The following is a 19,002-nucleotide window of genomic DNA, read 5'->3' on the forward strand; positions in this document are numbered from 1 at the left end:
ACCAAGGGGCGATGCAGAATGAAGGCAGGCCCCGAACAGCTCTGATCACTGGCCAGGCCTAGGGTCCCTACCCATTCATGAATTTCATGCACCCACTGGGCCTCTAGTATATAGATATTACTATTATATTTGCACTTATACTCACATGCCTATACTTTTAGGAAATTATAAATGCTGTTTTGCAGCCTGCTTTGGGGGAAAATTATGGATATTTCACAGCAATGAGTATACATCTAATAACTTACTCTTCAAAATATTTTAATTCCCTATTGATAGGTTTTTAGTTTTTTTTATTAACATAGATATGAATATATACTTAACATCAAACCTGTATGTGGAGTGTTTCAGTCAGAACATCTACATACAAGGGTGTAAAAGCAGGTTAATAAGAAATAATGTAAAATAAAAGGCTAATATGCAAATCAACCGAACGGTGGAATGACTGGTCGCTATGACATGCACTGACCACCAGGGGGCAGATGCTCGATGCAGGAGCTGCTTCTTGGTGGTCAGTGCACTCCCACAGGGGGAGCGCTGCTTAGCCAGAAGCCAGGCTTATGGCTGGTGAGCGCAGGGACGGTGGCAGGAGCCTCTCCTGTCTCAGTGACAGCACTAAGGATGTCCAACTGATGGCTTAGGAGCCGGCTGGACCTCCCCCAAGGGCTCCCAGACTGCGAGAGGGCACAGGCCGGGCTGAGGAACGCCCCCCCACTAGTTCATGCATTTTGTGCACCGGACCTCTAGTATAATAAACTTACATGAACTCACAACTGTAAACTTGCCACCCCTGTATTTTATATGATAAAAAGGTCTGCAGGAAGGTGAGTCTAAGTCCCTGTGTCTTTTCAAGGATTTCTTCAATCCCTAACTTCCTAGTCGCTGCATCCCATCATTCTTGAAATAGGGGAGGGTGTATGGTCAATGGGGGGGCGGGGAGCTCCACTCGAGTATCCCAGTATACCCCGCGGCCGCCAGGGCACGTCGAAAGGCCGTTGCGCATGCACATTTGTGCCGCCTGGGAGATGAGACCTTTGAGGTTGCGCTTTCTATCGCGCGCTCTCTAGTGGCCACGGAGAGCAGCGCTGACAGAACGAGGGGGCGGGGCCCACCGCGGCGGAAGTTAAGTCACTTCCGGGCTGGGTGTTTGTTTGGACTGGAGAAGGGAGGCGACGGGCGAAGCGCGCGTCGAGCGGGGGAGCGGCGCTGCCTGTGGAGATCCGCGGAGGCCGACCGGATTCGTTGGCTGCCGTCCCCGCTGCCGTGCACTGGGTGAGGGATTCCCTCGGGCGGAGCGGCGAGAAGGGTGCAACGGACCTAGCGGTCGGACAGTCCCTCGACGACGGCTGAGGGGCTTAGAGGGTCCCTCGGGTTGTTGGCCACTTAGCCTTGTAGCTTCTTAATTTTTTGCTGCTTTCAGCCGAGTATGAGGGATGAGCTTGAATTGACTTACTCTCTTTTTTCTCTAAGAAATGGCCGTCGCTTTTTTTCTCATTGTCATTATTATTTATGATTTGGATCTCGCAGCACTTTATCCGGGTCCTCGGTGGCGCGCGAGGGTTGCTGGGATGGCACTTTCTCGCTCCCTCCTCCCCCCTTTCCAGTCCCTTCGCGCACACACCCCTCTGGTACTCTTTTCCCCTGCTCCCCCAAGGCCGCCAGGCAACAAAGCTCATTGTTTCTCCCCCAGTTTACGCCTGCGCGTCACCACGCGCAGCCCCTACCCGCCGCGCGTGCGCGTTCCCGAAGCTGGGAGAGGGTAGAGAAAGGGGCGGAGGGACGGCGGGCTGGCGAGCGTCCTGGGGGAGCTTTCTGCAACGGACCACCGGCCTGTACCTCTGATTCCCTTTCTCCCGTTTCTTCGCTTAACGATACTCTTGATTTCTAGTTACGTTGCATTCCATGCTCCAGATAGGAGAGCTTTTGTTACTGGAATCCCTAGTCCCCAGGAGGGTTTTGAGCCACATGAACTTTAAGGTTTAATTAAGGGCCTGTCCAATTTATGCTTTGATTCTGATCACTTTTAATTTCTCTCTGCTACTTTGTGCTACTCCCCACCATCAACAAAAATATATGGCTTATGATGACGTTTTTCAAAACATTTGTTGAAGCAGCCAGCAGTAGTCTTTTCTAGTGATGCCTAAAAGAGGCCTTTTCTGCTTCCTTTCGTTGTCTTGTTTTCCCTACTTTTGCTGTCGCATCATCTCACAGAAACCACAATTTCTGGAAGGAATTTGGCATCTAATTTGCTATGGGAGAAGGTGACAGCTGACAGCTTTTGGCACTTATTTTGACCAAGGACAATTCCCATTTTGCTTGTGCTGGCTAGCCTTGTTCTGTACCCTTGTGGCGTGATTTTTCATAAATTGCACTTGAGCATTTGATCAGGTGTTAGTTTGCATTCTTATTAAATAGCCTTTGAATTTTCATACCCTGCAAGGTTAGGACCCCAAATAAGAAAAGGGTCTCTATAAGGATTTTAAATTATATTTCCAGTGTTTATTGTTCGTGCTTTTGTTTCCAGTTTATAAAAGAGGATATCCCACAAGTTACTGGGATATCCTCTTTTATGCTACTTGTTAACTGTGAAGTTGAACTTTCCCCACAATATGTGTCTATGACAAATGAAAATAGGTAACTACAAAAATTATAGCGATGTTTGTTTCTCGGATGGGAATTAGACGATGGAGGCTCAATGTAATGGTTAAAAGGCTTGGAAGCTTGGCAATTTTTATTATAGTATGTTGCATATTGTTCCTTAAGAGTTCGAATTGAGGTACTTAATCTCTACCCTATTTGGGACAGAATAAGTTTATAGTAGATTTTTTTTCCCCAGTAAGTATTCTGCATCTTCAGATTTACATCTTTATGACTCTAGTCTAGTCTAGAGTCTAGAGAGTGATGCTCCAGTTTTTTTGTTTAAATGTATTTTATTGATTTTTTTTTTACAGAAAGGAAGGGAGGAGGATAGAGAGTTAGAAACATTGGTGAGAGAGAAACATCTACCAGATGCCTCCTGCACACCCCCTACTGGGGATGTGCCCGCAACCAAGGTACATGCCCTTGACCGGAATTGAACCTGGGACCCTTCAGTCCGCAGGCTGACACTCTATCCACTGAGCCAAACCAGTTAGGACTGATGCTCCGGTTTTAATAAAAAATATAGCCGAACTGGTTTGGCTCAGTGGATAGAGCGTCGGCCTGCGGACTGAAGGGTCCCAGGTTCGGTTCCAGTCAAGGGCATGTACCTTGGTTTCGGGCACATCCCCAGTGGGGGGCGTGCAGGAGGTAGCTGATCAATCTCTCTCATCGATGTTTCTAACTCTCTAGCCCTCTCCCTTCTTCTCTATAAGAAATCAATAAAATATTTTTAAAAATACATATATTTAAAAAATATATATAAACATTCATAAAAAGTCTGAATGTTGTGGAAGATGAAAGAAGATGGAGAACAAGACCACTATTTCTTTTTGTGCTTTTACATGTTCTTGTAATTTACAAACGTTTCACATTTATAATCATAACAACCTTGAAATAAGCAGAGCAAGCTTTATCTTGCCCATTTTGAAATTGAGCATAGAAGCTTGAAAGGTTATTTTTATTTTATTAGGCACATACTTCTACAGCATTTAGAAATGCCAGGTATTATTCTAAGGCTTTTAGAAGTATTTAATCTTTGCTGTCTCTAAGAGGTAAGTACTACCTACTAAAGATAACAAATGAGAGATGTGATGTAACTTGCCCAGCGTTCCACAGCTAGTAAGAGCTGGAATTGAAAATCCAAGTAGTCCAGAGATTATGAGCTCTTAACCATTATACTGTGCTGCCTGTGATTTTAGTCACATATCCAGGATCCTGTGGGTGCTTAGTGGCATATCTAGGATTTGAACCCAGTCCAAGATTAAAGTTGTCCCAAGTTATTGCCTTTGTGATCTGGACCACCCTTTTTACTATTTTACTATTAAGGTGACTTAATAGTTTGCATTTGATATAGTATATAGTCTAAGGTTCAATTCCAGTAATTCAATCTTTTTTTCCTCTTAATTTTCTCATTGTTTAGAGCAGTGCTTCCCAGTGAGATAGCTACTAAGCAACCATGTCTATTGAGCGCTTGAAATATGGCCTGTGCAACTGAAGACCTAAATTTTAATTGTATTGAATTGTAATTCATTTCAATTTAAATAGTCACACGTCGCCAGTGGTTACCACATTGGCTGGTGTAGTTTAGAAGTTTGAATTGCCTCTGCTTCTTATTTCATTTTTTTAATGATTTTAGAGAGAGGGAGGTAGAGAGAAGCATCAATGTGAGAGAGAAACATTGATCAGTTACCTTCTGCACACACTCCAGCTGGGGATTGAACCTGCAACCTGGGCATGTGCCCTGACCATCTGGTTCATGGGTCGACACTCAACCATTGAGCCTCTCTCACTAACTGATGAAGAGACAAGTTAGTATGCTAAAATGTACATAAATATGTATATGCAAGTAAGGTTAAAAAATCACAGTAGCTCAGAGTACAACAAAATAAGGTAGTGTCTTTGGAGTCATATTAATGAAAAAAGAACTTTATTTGAATTTTTTTTAAATATATTTTATTGATTTTTTACAGAGAGGAAGGGAGAGGGATAGAGAGTTAGAAACATCGATGAGACAGCGATCAGCTGCCTCCTGCACACCTCCTACTGGGGATGTGCCTACAAACAAGGTACATGCCCTTGACCGGAATCGAACCTGCGACCCTTCAGTCCGCAGGCCGATGCTCTATCCACTGAGCCAAACCGGTTGGGGCTTTATTTGAATTTTAATGAGAATTTTTACAGGGTGAAATGGGGATGGGTTGGAGTTTCTAAAACTTAAAAGTTTTCCATATTTTAAATTTTTGTAGAGAATATAAAAGAATGGACATTGCTGGGTCTAGCCTGGTGGCTCAGTTGTATCGTCCCATACACCAAAAAGGTGTGTGTTCAACCCCTGGTCGGGGTGTGTATAGGAGGCAACTCATCAATGTTTCTCTCTCCCTCCCACCCCTTCCTTTCCTCTCTAACATCAAAACATCCTTTGGTGAGGATTAACAAATAAACAAAAACAGATGGACATTGCTGGAAAACATTATATGTAAAAGGCATTTCAGGAAGGGAAAAAACAGCTGAAGGTATAAGTTTGTAGGTTGAAAGTACAGTAAATGATTGGCAGTAAATCTAGTAAACATAAATAGATGATAATGTGAATTATAAGTTTCGATTTTAAAATTCTCTGAAAAGATACATACTGTAAGGGAAAACCTAGTAGTGTGAAGCTAACAGTGCTAAATTATTTCCATAAAACTCAGGAGAATGAGGTATGGGTTGGGGGAGTTGATAAATAAAATCATTCTGAAGGTCTTGCCTTGACTGGGAGCAAGGACTGCGTTAGGTATACTAAAGAAGGAAAAGCATTCTGAATGTCTTGAATTGGATAGGGGTGTATAGGATATATTTTTAATTGATGGGAAAGTATTTAAGTATTTAATTTGACAATAGATGTAAGTCATATTATGCTGTATACCTTAAACTTACACAGTGTTGATGTCAATTGTATCTCAAACTGGAAAAAGAAAACAACAACACTGATTCCTCAGTAGTTTGTAAGTCAAAGAAAATAAAAGTATTTTTAAAAATCCATTTAAAATAGGAAAACAAGCACTACAGGAATAGAATGTAAAAAGAAAATCAGATATGGAATTATGATGAAAAACTTCAAATGTCAATTATCAAAACTGTTAATTCCCTACAAGACATTATTTGGGTCAAATAATCTAACTTATAGTAGAGGACTTGATTTAAGTCACTTTCAGAATTTATCAGATAAAGTAAAAAAGATCAACTTATTATATATACATCATTTTTGTACCTTAGAAATTGAAATCAAACATTTTTCCCTGTAGGCCCAAAAAGTAAAGGCTTTTCTGGCTATGTTTTATAACAATAAAACTAGAAATTAGGGCATCAAAAGGTAACCAAAAGAACTTTAGCTGCTTGGAAATTAAGAAAGAAAAATAAAATATTCTTCCAAATCTGAGCTCATTATAAATTAAACTAGAGGCCCGGTACATCGATTCATACACTGGTGGGGCCCCTCGGTCAGGCCTGCGGGGATCAGGCCAAAAGGCCCGTGGGGTCCCGGATTGCTAAAGGGCACAGGCCAGGCCAAGGGACCCCACTGATGCACGATTGGGGCTGGGGAGGGACCACGGGAGGGCTTCAGGGCATGTCTCATCTTACCCAGTCCTGATTGGCCGGATCCCAGCAACAAGCTAACCTACCGGTCGGAGCATCTACCCCCTGGTGGTCAGTGCACGTCATAACGGCTGGTCAAATGAACAGTCAGACACTTAGCATATTAGGCTTTTATTATATAGGATAATTTGTAATTCTCTAAAATTGATAAGAACTATTTCTATATAAAAACTTCTAGGGATATTTATAGGTACAACATTTTTATTAAGTGAAAAGTTGAAAATAAACATATTTATCAACTTGGAAACAGCCCAAGTGCCCATCCATAGAAGAGTAGGTAAAAACAATGTGGTACATTTACACCATGGAATACTATGCATCTGTACTAGTTAAAAAGAAGGATCTCTTGCCCTTTGAGACAGCATGGAGGGACCTGGAGAGTATTATGCTAAATGAAATAAGCCAGTCAAAGAAAGATAAGTATCACATGATCTCACTCATATATGGAATCTAACAAACAAACTGGTGAGTAAAATAGATCTAGAGTCATAGAAGTGTGGAACAGACTGTGGAATCTCAGAGGGAAGGCTGGAGAGGGTGGGTGCATGGAAAGAGATCAACCAAAGAATTTGTATACATATATGCATAACTTGTGGACACAGACAATAGGATGGTGAAAGTCTGGGGCAGGGGGTGGGTGGGGAAGGGCCTACAGAAGGTCAATGGGCGGGGCAAAAGGGACATGCAATACTTTAAACAATAAAGATTTTTTTAAAAAAAAACAACTTTGAAAGCAAAGAGCAACAAATTGGCTGAAATTAAGTAGAAAGGTCAGAAAAATAGAGTGAAAACTGAAATTAATAAAATAAGTAAAACAATAAAACCAAGAGCAGGGGTTTTATTTGTTAAGTTGAATTATTTAATAGTCTATTTAATACTCAAAAGATACAACAAAAATATCTCTAGCCACCTAGTTCTCCAGTATTCTGTGTTATTTTTGTTTACTCTTCATCAGAGGATATGTTTTTCAGAGATGAGAGAGAAAGAGAGGTGAGAGAGAACATCGATTGGTTGCCTCATGCATGTGCACAAATTGGGGATCGAACCTGCAACCTGGGTATGTGCCCTGACCAGGAATTGAACCTGCAGCCCTTTGGTGCATGGGACGACACTCTAACCATTGAGAACACTGACCAGGGCTTTAGTTATTTGCTTAAAAGCTCGTTATTGAACTATAATTCACATACCATGCAATTTACCCATTAAAAGTGTGCAGTAGAGCCCTAACCGGTTTGGCTCAATGGATAAGAGTGTTGGCCTGTGGACTAAAGGGTCCCAGGTTCTATTCTGGTCAAGGACATGTACCTCAGTTGCAGACACATCCCCAGTGGGGGGTGTGCAGATGATCGATATTTCTCTCTCATCGATGTTTCTAACTATCCCTCTCCCTTCCTCTCTGTTAAAAAGTCAATAAAAAATATATTTTTAAAAATGAATAAAGTGTGCCTAATAGAGTGGGTTTTTTTTAGTATATTCACAGTTGTGCATCCATCACCACAATCAAGTATAAAACATTCTCATTACCTTCAAAAGAAACCATGTATCCCTTAGCTGTCATGTAATATGTACTCCTTTGTGACTAACTTCTTTCACTTACCATACTGTTTTCATTGTTCCTGATCAAAGTATCAAGTATTTAATTTTTTTAAATTTACCTTTATTGTTGAAAGTATTACAAATGTCCCCATTTTTACTCCATTGACCCCTTCTAGCCCACACCCACATTCCCCCCACCCCAGGTCTTCACCCACACTATTGCCTGTCCATGGAAGTATTCCATTTCTTTTAATGTTGAGTAATATTCCATTGTATGGACATACCACATTGTATTTATCCATTTATCAGCTTGGTCCCTTTGGGTTGTATTTAATTTTTGGCTATCCTATATAATAAAAGAGGAACATGTAAATTGACCATCCCTCTGCTATGCTCACCAGCCAATCAGGAATATGCAAATTAACGGACAAAGATGGCAGGTTAATTTGCATACACAGGCACCAGGCAGAGAACAGAGTGGGAGAGCTGGCAGAGAGTGGAATGGCTTGGGGAAATTGGCTCCCCAAGCCACCAGATGGAGAGCAGAGAGGGAGAGCTGGTGGCTTGGAGGACTTGGCAGAGTGGGAGGCCATGGGCTGGAGACAGAGCAGGAAGGGAAAACCAAGAGCGCCGGGAGCACTAGGAATTCCGGGAATAGTAGTTCTGGTGGCAGCCCCAGGACCGAAGTGGAAACCCAGAGTGTGGGGAGCGCCAGGAATGCTGGGAATCGTAGTTCTGGTGGCAGACAGATCTCCTAGACCAGCCATGGGTAAACTACGGCCCGTTTGAAATAAATAAAACTAAAAAAAAAAAAAAAAGACCATACCCTTTTATGTAATGATGTTTATTTTGAATTTATATTAGTTCACACAAACACTCCATCCATGCTTTTGTTCCGGCCCTCCGGTCCAGTTTAAGAACCCATTGTGGCTCTCGAGTCAAAAAGTTTGCCCACCCCTGTCCTAGACACTAGAGCAAAGTGAGCCTGGAGCAAGTTACTGTTGCGGTGGGGGATGGAAGGAAAGCAAAGGTGAGAGACATAAGTAAAATCAGAGTGCATTGGAAAAATTAAAGGGAAGATATCCTAAAACTTCCAGGAAATCTCCAATGAAGCAAAGAAAAAAACCAAAAACGCCTCTATTATTCTATGAACAACAAACCAAACTGAGTTGGAGTCTCAGACAATTCGCTCATATGATTGCAAAGACAGACAGAAACTCCCGGATTGGAGAGGGCTCCCCTGAGGGCTCCCAGATTGGAGAGGGTGCAGGTTGGGCCAAGGGACCGACCCCCCCCCCCCACACACACACACACACACACACACCCCAGTGCACGAATGTCGTGCACCAGGCCTCTGGTCTATATTATAAAAGGCCTGTGCCTCTGATGCTGTAATGACCTGCGTGGGTGGGTGGGCTGCATGATTTCTCACGCTGGGTTTCTAGTCTTTGCAGATGGGCTCTTGTATATGTTGAGGCCACCTTCAACACTCGGGCAGTTTACAACTCTTAGCAACTCACTTAATGTGCAAAACCCAAAGGTCATCCAGAGGTGAGATTGTAGGGTCTTCTCAGTTCTTTTCCTAAAACATCTCCTTCACCAGTGTCTCCTCCCAGGCTTTTCACTTTGTCTATTTTTTTTTTGTCCCAACTGTTATTTCTTGACCTAGACAGCATTGGCTACTACTACATTTGGCTTTATTTGTTGAACATATGCCAGTACTTTACAATTTTACACTTTAAAATCATAAACCTTATAGTGCTTGAACTATATATTCAATTTTTTCAAATAGTAAACATAAAAAGGAAGCACTGTAAAAAGTGTGATTCAAGAAGTGTCGAGAATAGGTCATAGAAGAAAATTAAAAACCCAATACATCACCTTATATTAGAATACCTTGGGTTAAATAATTATAAGTCTGTTGACTTTCTGAAAGTAAATGATCTTTACCCCTCTGGCTTTCACTTGACTGGCTGTAGCCAGAAATTGGTCAGCAGTTGTTCCTTCCCTTAGCTGTCTAAGGTATAAGATTAGTGCCCAGGCTCCAAGTTCATTCTTTTTGCTTCAATTATGATTTGTTTCCCAAATATTGCATGACAAAGTAATTTCATTTATTTAGATTTCATAGACTCTTTCATTGTAATCTATATCAAATCTATAGGTTGTTTGATGACATGCTAACAGGCAAAAAGCGGAGGTAGGGCCTTGTTGAATACAGAGATTGGGCCCTTTTTGCCAAGGATTGTTTATATTTTATTTGTTACTGGTTGGCATTAAACAAGGAGAAAGCCGTCCAAGTTTTTTGGGATTCCCAGACGATAAAGTTTGCTGAAACAGATTTTTCATTGTGTTATGCAAACTTGTGCTCGTAAAATGTATGGAAAACACTTCCTTAAAAAAAGTTTTTTTGTTCCTAGCCGGTTTGGCTCAGTGGATAGAGCGTTGGCCTGCAGACCAAAGGGTCCTGGATTCAATTCTGGTCAAGGGCATGTACCTGGTTGCAGGCACCTCCCTGGCCTGAGCCTGGTCCAGGGCAGGAGGCAACCAATCGACGTGTTTCTCACACATCGATGTTTCTCTCTGTCTTTCCCTTTCTCCCTAAAAACCAATGGAAAAATATCCTCAGGGCCGAAACCGGTTTGGCTCAGTGGATAGAGCGTCGGTCTGTGGACTGAAAGGTCCCGGGTTCGATTCTGGTCAAGGGCATGTACCTGGGTTGCGGGCACATCCCCAGTGGGGGATGTGCAGGAGGTGGCTGGTCGATGTTTCTCTCTCATCGATGTTTCTGACTCTCTATCTCTCTCCCTTCCTCTCTGTAAAAAATCAATAAAATATATTTAAAAAAAAAAGAAAAATATCCTCAGGTGAGGATTAACAAAAAATTAATTAAAATTTTAAAATGTTAAAAAAATTTTCTTTTGCATTTGTGTGTAGACCTCCTTTAGTCACCTGAAAGCATATTTTATCTGTTTTTATAGGTTTCACAGAGAGGAAGGGAGAAAGAGAGAGAGAATCATCGATCGGCTGCCTCTTGCATCCCCCCTACTGGGGATCAAGCCAGCAACCCAGGCAGGTTCCATGACAAGGAATTGAACCATGACCTCCTGGTTTATAGGTCGATGCCCAACAACAGCCACACACCGGCTGATGGCCTCTGCTTTTCATAATATTTGAGGCGAACCTAAAATTTAATTTGTGTGAAGATGAGCACATAAATGTTCGGTAGCCTGACAATCATTTGCCCTGGCCTGTGTGGATCAGTGGTTAGAGTGTCAGCCCACACACCAGAAGGTTGAGGGTTTGAGATCTGGTCAAGGGCATGTGCCTGGGTTGCAGGTTCTATCCCCTGTCCTGGTTGGGGCCCACACAGGAGGAAGCCAATGAATGTATGTCATTAATATCTTTCCCTGTGTGTGTGTGTTTCTCTCTCTCTTTCTCTCATTAGTGGAACAAATCTCAGGTGAGGATTAACCAAAAAAAAAAAAAAGTAATTTTCTTTAGAGGAACTGATTCCTTTTTAGGCAAAACTTGTTTTAATAATAAAGGTTTATTTAATTCAAGATTAATGATAAATAAAAATATCAAAGATACTCATTGTTTGTGTTTTGTCTTATCTGCTTTCACAGTGCCTCAATTTCCTAACCATAATGATGTTTTCTTTTTACCCACACCCTAGCACATAAATCTCAGTCTGTCTCTGCTTCTTTTCATATATTTGTTCCACTAATGTGTGTATATACACACACACACAAGAACTCAGTAATTTTTAGTTTTAGAACCTCTTAATGAAAAACATCAGTACTGTGTTTATTAGTATTCAGTATTAGAGAAAATATGTATCAGGATAGGACCCCCTACCATCAGCAAATGAATCGATGTTTCTCTTCTCTCTCCCTTTCTCTCTCTCTAAAATCAGTAAACATGCATATATATCATGTGCATCTAACACTTAACCATGATGCCTGGTGATAATAAATGCTCACCAAGAAAAAAATGACTGACTAAACTAATTGTATTGTTCTTTTAAGGTTAAAAACGACAACTAACGCCAACCATGAAAGATCCAAGTCGCAGCAGTACTAGCCCAAGCATCATCAATGAAGATGTGATTATTAACGGTCATTCTCATGAAGATGACAATCCATTTGCAGAATACATGTGGATGGAAAATGAAGAAGAATTCAACAGACAAGTTAGTTTTATGTACAAGCATGTTCTTTTTTGTACTCCATGACAACCTTCAAATAATGTAGCTGTATTTGTTCCTTAAATGTGTTTGTTTTTCAATCTGGTACCTTATTTATGAGATATATGGATTTATGTGCCACCACTCCTATTTTATCTGGATGATGATTACCACCAGGTTAGCTAGCTTTTTTCAGGGTTCCACCCCAGAGATTCTGATTCAGGTGGATTAGGGTGTAGCCTGGGAAACTTGTTTTTTAAAAGCTCTCAGATGATTCCAGTGAGCAATTAGGTTTGGAAACCACTACGCTACACCAATCATATTGCTCTACTGCAGTGAAAGTCAAGAGAATGGGATTCAGGAGCAGACGGGCACAGGTACTAGGGTGCAGAACTATTGTGTTTTTCACATGAGGTTCTCAATCTAATCAACCTGGAAATCTGACACTATTCTCTTTAGAAAACTCTCCTACATTAATAAATACTATCTTTTATTTTCACATTTTTGACTTCTATTTCCATCTTTTGTCACTTCTTCCCGGATTATGGTTTGGATAATAAGTAGCCAGCTTGATTTTGCCATATCCAATGATGGATAATCAAGAGTTAAACAATGTAGTCTTATTTCAGTGAGAATCAGTTGTGGGAGGGGGGATTGTTTAAGTTACTCATGCCCTGAGCCTATCCTCTAAAGATTTTTTTCAGTTACTTTGGGTAGGTTTAGGGTTTATATAGTTTTAAACTGTCATAGGTAATTCTGACATGCATTCCTTGGTGTCAGCACTCCTTTATTTGTTACTTCTTCCCCTCTACCTTCAATGGAAAAAAGTATATTCTGCTATGACAAAGACATAGCAAAACCCTAAACAGATCTTCCCAGGTGTTACGGTAAACTTTTTTTCCCCCTTAGTGCAGAAGAGGAAGTACAACATTGTGCTTTTAAATAGTTCAAGATATTTCAAGCTGTTTCTAGTGATGTCTTACCAAGTATGCTGTAAACTGTCCTTTATTTATTATAAATCCAGATAGAAGAGGAGTTATGGGAAGAAGAATTTATTGAACGCTGTTTCCAAGAAATGCTGGAAGAGGAAGAAGAACATGAGTGGTTTATTCCAGCTCGAGATCTTCCACAAACTATGGACCAAATACAAGACCAATTTAATGACCTTGTTATTGGTGATGGCTCTTCTCTGGAAGATCTTGTGGTAAAAAGTTATTTTTCATCTTTTTAAAACCTTTCCCATAAGTGGAAAAGCCAGCAATCATCTGTTTAAGAAGAGTTCTACATCTCTTCCTCTTCTGAAATTGTACTGCTTTTTACTGTGGAAGCAGAGGCCTCCCAGTCTCACTTATGACATGGAGTGACTTCTGGCAACACTCTGGAATTAGTCTGAGGCTACTAACAGACTTCTTGCCACTGCTTTTAGCTTTGATAACTGTTGCCCTAGGATATGTAAATGTCTTAGAAAACATTAATCCAAAAGAAGTACAGTATGTCCATGTGACCTACCTATTCAAAAGTAGCTTGATAGAGAGATTTGGCTGGCTCTTTAATTTTTGTCTTAAACATTTGGTGAAATTTGCACATTTTCATCTGAAAGGTAAAATTTTGGAGATTTTTCTTCTTCCTGAATTCAGGAACTCCAGGATTTTCACTGAGTTAACCCGAACTCCTTTTGGAACTGTGATTTAATAAGGACATCTATAAGCTCTTAGTAGAAAACTATTTGCATCTTTAATTATTTTCAGTGTCTCATTGTTGATGTTATATTAAAATGTATTTTTAGGGAATTGTCATAACTAGGCATTGGTTCTAGAATTGAACCTAATGAGTCAGTCCTTCACTAAAATGGAAAATAATTTAAAAATAATTTAAAGTCAGAATGTTAACCTTTCTCTTCATATTGATAATCTATTTGCTTCTACAAGGTCTCTGAAATTTATCCCTAAACTCTGAAATATTTGTTGCAATTGTCTTCTGTTCACTGTGTAGTGATTTTCTATAACCTGGCTGTGCAGCATAATTACCTATGAAGCATTAAATACAAACAAGTTTCTCAGCTACATTTCAGAACAGTAGAATCAATCGTCTAGGCATGTTTATTTTTTAAAAAGAGGATACTGCCAGCCGACCTTATCAGGCATTGGTAAACCATCCTTCTGAAGGGCTGTATAGAGAACATTGAAAAAAAAAATTTTTAGAATTATTTGTTTTTTAGTTAATTTTATTTATTTTTTAGACAGAGAGGAAGGGGCGGGGGGAGAAACATTGATTTGTTGTTCCACTTATGCATTCATTGGTTGATTCTTATATGTGCCCTAATGGGGGATTGAACTCACAACTTTGGAGTATAGGGATGATACTCTCTAACCAACTGAGCAACCCAGCCAGGGCTAGAGAACACTGAAATTTAAATTGTGGTATAGCCTTTGTTGCCGTAAATGACCCAAATGAGCAGATATGTGATCTGAGTAGTCTGTTGGATTATGCTTACTTGTGGCTACCTTAGTCCACAAATAATCCTGGTTGCTGTGATGAGTATAGCCCAGCTGTGGGCAAACTACTGCCCGCGGGCCGGATCCGGCCCGTTTGAAATGAATAAAACTAAAAAAAAAAAAGACCGTACCCTTTTATGTAATGATGTTTACTTTGAATTTATATTAGTTCACACAAACACTCCATCCATGCTTTTGTTCTGGCCCTGTGGTCCAGTTTAAGAACCCATTGTGGCCCTCGAGTCAAAAAGTTTGCCCACCCCTGGTCTAGCCCTTTGCTGGATATAATGTAGTATAACTTTAAACTAGAACCGGTAGAAATTTATTCTGTAGAAACTGATTTGTTCATCTCAATCTGTTTAAGATTACATAATTTCTTCTTATTCTTTTGTTGCTGCCAAAAGATTACACATTTAAGAACACTGCTTTTTTTAAAAAAAATAAATATTTTTATTGATTTCAGAGAAGAAGGGAGAGAAGGGAGAAAAAGATAGAAACATCAGTGATGAGAGAGAATCATTGATCGGCTGTCTCCTGTACATCCCCTACTGGGTATTGAGCCCACAAGCCAGGCATGTGCCCTGACCAGGAATCGAACTGTGATCTCCTGGTTCATTTATCAATGCTCAACCACTGAGCCACACCTGCCGAGCAAGAACACTGTTTTATTTTTGCTTTTTTTGCTTTTTTTAAATATATTTCATTGATTTTTTACAGAGAGGAAGGGAGAGAGATAGAGAGTTAGAAACATCGATGAGAGAGAAACATCGATCAGCTGCCTCCTGCACATTTCCCACTGGGGATGTGCCCGCAACCAAGGTACATGCCCTTGACCGGAATCGAACCTGAGACCTTTCAGTCCACAGGCCGACGCTCTATCCACTGAGCCAAACCGGTTTCAGCAACACTGCTTTTATTTATTTTATTTTTTTTAACCTCACACTTTTATATATATTTCCTTTGAGAGAAAAAAGAATATGTCCTGTGCAAGGAAATAGTTGTGTATATGTATAAATTATGAAACTAAGATTAAATTATTGCTCCAACATGTTTAATGTGCTTTGGTCTTGAAGTAAGTAACATAGAGGGCTCAGAATTAGTCTAAAAGCCTTCCAGAATGCCTACATTTCAGTCCCTGGAAACCATCCTGGTTTCTTTTTTATCTTTTTCAACTTGCATTCCAAGATGTGGTAGAAGAAAATGTCTAGCTATTCCCTGTATGCTGACATATCTGCTTAGGAAAGTAAAGATTTAGAAATATAGGATAATGCTGGTACAAGTCTCTAAGGTTCTTGGAAACTTTCGCCTCTTCTTTCCCTCACTGATGGAAAAATGAAGTCCCAGGGAGAGTGACTTTGCCAGGCTTACATAGGAAGTTAGGGCCAGAGCTGGGGTTCCAGCTTAGGTCTTGTGACTCCCCAGGTAGTTTTCTTTTCCTATTAAATACCATGCTTCCTGTGGGGATTAGAATACAACAATTGTTGAAAGATAACTCCACATTTTTAATGAAGACCTTAAAATGAAATTAATCTATAAACACTTCCCAGTCACTTTAATCATCATTTTATTTTTATTTTATTATTATTATTTTTAAATATATACAGAGAGGAAGGGAAAGGGATAGAGAGTTAGAAACATCAATAAGAGAGAAACATCGATCAGCTGCCTCCTGCACACTCCCTACTGGGTATGTGCCCGCAACCAAGGTACATGCCCTTGACCGGAATCAAACTTGGGACTTTTGAGTCCACAGGTCGATGCTCTATCCACTGAGCCAAACCGGTTAGGGCTTAATCATCATTTTAATACTTGTTTAATATTTTTGCATATTATGAAACTGCTCAAAGGAAGTCAAATATTACAGGTAAAGGAACAAAATTCCTTGTTCTACACTTTTTAAATTTATGCAGGTTTCTGTTTACACTTAAGCAAAATTAATTTCAATCCTGCTTGCTCTTTAGAAGGTTGGTAAATTTGATATAATACATATAGCTTACATCTGATTCCTGCCTTCCTGGCCAAAGATATTTTTAGGTTAAGTTTATCAATCTGAGTTCTTGCTTTTGTCTTGGGGTTTTTTTAAGATGTTTTTGCATGTGGATCTAGGTTGAATGCTTCTGAGTATCTGAAGCTATCTGTTAATGAACTTGCTTTTTTATGTACTTATTTTCCAGGTCAAGAGCAATCTGAATCCAAATGCAAAGGAGTTTGTTCCTGGGGTGAAGTACTAAAATATTTGAGTAGACGGGGCCCTCTTTTGGTGGATGTAGCACAATTTCCACACTGTGAAGGCAGTATTAGAAGACTTAATTGTAAAAGCTCTCTCTTGTCACTGTGTTACACTTATGCATTGCCAAAGTTTTGTTAGTCTTGCATGCTTAATAAAAGTGCTGAGACTGTTATTAAGTAAAAAGCTGTCAAACATTTACTGAAAAATAGAATTGGCCCCATGGCTGGATGTGAAGACAGCAAGGAGGAAGCACCAGTCAAGTTGTGACAAAGCACCAAATTAAATGACCTTTAAATCTTACTGAATTGTCTTTTTTGAGGCTAACCTGGTCCCTTAGGTTTAACTAGCACTCGCTAGTAATTCTAAACTTTTTTTAAATCAGTAAATTTAAATTAAGTTCTAGTTAAGCAAATTTCTCAGACTGAAATTTACGCCCATCAAAAAGAATCTTCTGAGGAAGGCTTGTTAGTTAATTTGAAATAATCCATTGTAGACACATCTGTCTTTGATCACTGATGTTACAAGGTAGTGATCAGATTAGAACTAGTCTTGGCTTTTATGGTATGTTATCATGTAAGAAATACATCTGAGAGAGTATGTGATTTGAGAATTACATCTTCTACAATTCTTATTGTAGCTATGCCTTTGTGAAGTCTAACATTTGACCAACCTATAATCTAATTGAACAAAGAAATTGTAACATGTGATTTGAGTGGTGCTTTTCCTTGCTTTGTTAACCATCACTACAGTAGTCTGCAGCACAACTTTTCTTTTAACAAAGCTAGAACAGTTTTGGCTTCTTAAACTTCATATTTGGGTAGGTTAAGCTGCCATACGTGTTCAGTGTGAATAGTGTTTAAGTTGAAAATATTGTAAAAAAATTATATTTTTTCAAAAATATTTAAAAAAATAAATAATAGTAGAACTGAGCTGATGATTGTGTTTATTGGTGCTGAATGCAGACTCTCCAGTGGTGAGTTGTACTTTAATGTGGGCTCAGTCCCTCAGGACAACCCTGCTGGCAAGAGTTGCTGAGAGAACAGACTTGTTAGATCCCATTGTGTCAAATATCCTATATAATAAAAGCCTAATGTGTAAATTGTCCCCTCAACTGGGAGCTCAACCGCTCCCTATGACATGCGCTGACCACCAGGGGGCGGCACAGAACATGGCAGGCATCGGTGACGTGGTGCTGGCAGCGAGTGGCAGTGGAGGCACTGCTGGCCCCGATGGGCCCCGACGAGAGCGAAACCGTGGCGGGATGGTGGCAGGCAGCGCCAGGCCGAGGCAGGTGCGAGCAGGGGCCCGATGCCCCAAACACAATGACCATTGGCAGCAGTGGGGGGTGGGAGGCCCAGCCCCAATTGATTGATCCGCTGGCGGGATGGTGGAACAGGTGGCACCAGGGGGTGGCTGCAGGGCTATGAAGCTGGGGTCGCGAGCTGGGGCCCAATCCCCGCAGGCCACCCCAAGGGACCCCACCTTGCACGAATTTATGCACCAGGCCTCTAGTGTATAAGTATCTAAAATACAATGGCAAAATAAATCACACAGCCCCTACTGTAACTCACACATTGATCCCCTCAGGCTATGTTAGGGCAATTATAGGATATCCATGTTAAGAAACTTAGGCTGACCAGTATAGTGGTAATCTTACTCTACTATAATCTTCATTGGCTCTTCCCTTCACAAATCATTGCTGATCTAATTGAACTCGTTAGCTATTTTATTTCATTGGGACCTTCCCCTTTTTACACTCACAAGCTTATTTATATAATACTAGAGGACCGGTGCATGAAATTTGTGCACTGGTGGGGTCCCTGGGCCTGACTGGCGATCAGGGCCGATCAGGTTTCCTGCCGCCTCCTTCCCTCGCCACCTGCATCTGCCACTACCCACCCCCAATTCCCCAGCCCAGGCCCAGCTCTGATCAGTTGATTGGGGCCTGCTGGCTGGGGGAGGGGCATGGAGGGGGGGGAGCTGGGAGGTTGGCCACCAGCCCCAAAGAAGGAGCTGGCCTTCGGCCCCCCGGGAAAGGGGCCACATCTGCTGCCACCCACCCCCGGTTCCCCATCCCAGCCCGGAGGCCTGGCCACGATCAGGCGATTGGGGCCTGCTGGGAGCAGCATCTGTCTCCTGGTGGTCAGTGTGGGTTATAGCGACCGGTCGTAATGGTCGCTTAGGCTTTTATATATGTAGATGTTTGTGGCTAATCTTAATTTGGGATAGGTTGTCAACCAGCTAGCAATTTTTTGGTTTCACATACAATTCTGCCTCATGGC

At 41.0% G+C, this 19,002-nt stretch overlaps 1 protein-coding gene across 1 annotated transcript; it reads left to right on the forward strand.

The window, feature by feature from the left end:
* The first annotated feature begins 1,110 nt into the window (after window positions 1–1,110).
* On the forward strand, window positions 1,111–17,649 carry PAIP2 (poly(A) binding protein interacting protein 2). The gene is made up of 4 exons (XM_059698550.1): window positions 1,111–1,269; window positions 11,838–12,001; window positions 13,020–13,199; window positions 16,665–17,649. Exons 2-4 carry the CDS (start codon window positions 11,864–11,866, stop codon window positions 16,719–16,721), a joined length of 375 nt encoding a protein of 124 aa, XP_059554533.1. The 5' UTR covers window positions 1,111–1,269; window positions 11,838–11,863; the 3' UTR covers window positions 16,722–17,649.
* Window positions 17,650–19,002: the final 1,353 nt, after the last annotated feature.

The sequence above is a fragment of the Myotis daubentonii genome, chromosome 5 (assembly GCF_963259705.1).
Source record: "Myotis daubentonii chromosome 5, mMyoDau2.1, whole genome shotgun sequence".
NCBI lineage: Eukaryota > Metazoa > Chordata > Mammalia > Chiroptera > Vespertilionidae > Myotis > Myotis daubentonii.

Excerpts from the sequence above, each read along its gene's own strand:
- PAIP2 (XM_059698550.1), top strand. The coding sequence starts at position 11,864 with ATGAAAGATCCAAGTCGCAGCAGTACTAGCCCAAGCATCATCAATGAA. Across the intron at positions 12,002-13,019 it reads AAGAAGAATTCAACAGACAA|ATAGAAGAGGAGTTATGGGA; the intron begins GTTAGTTTTATG and ends TTATAAATCCAG. Across the intron at positions 13,200-16,664 it reads CTTCTCTGGAAGATCTTGTG|GTCAAGAGCAATCTGAATCC; the intron begins GTAAAAAGTTAT and ends CTTATTTTCCAG.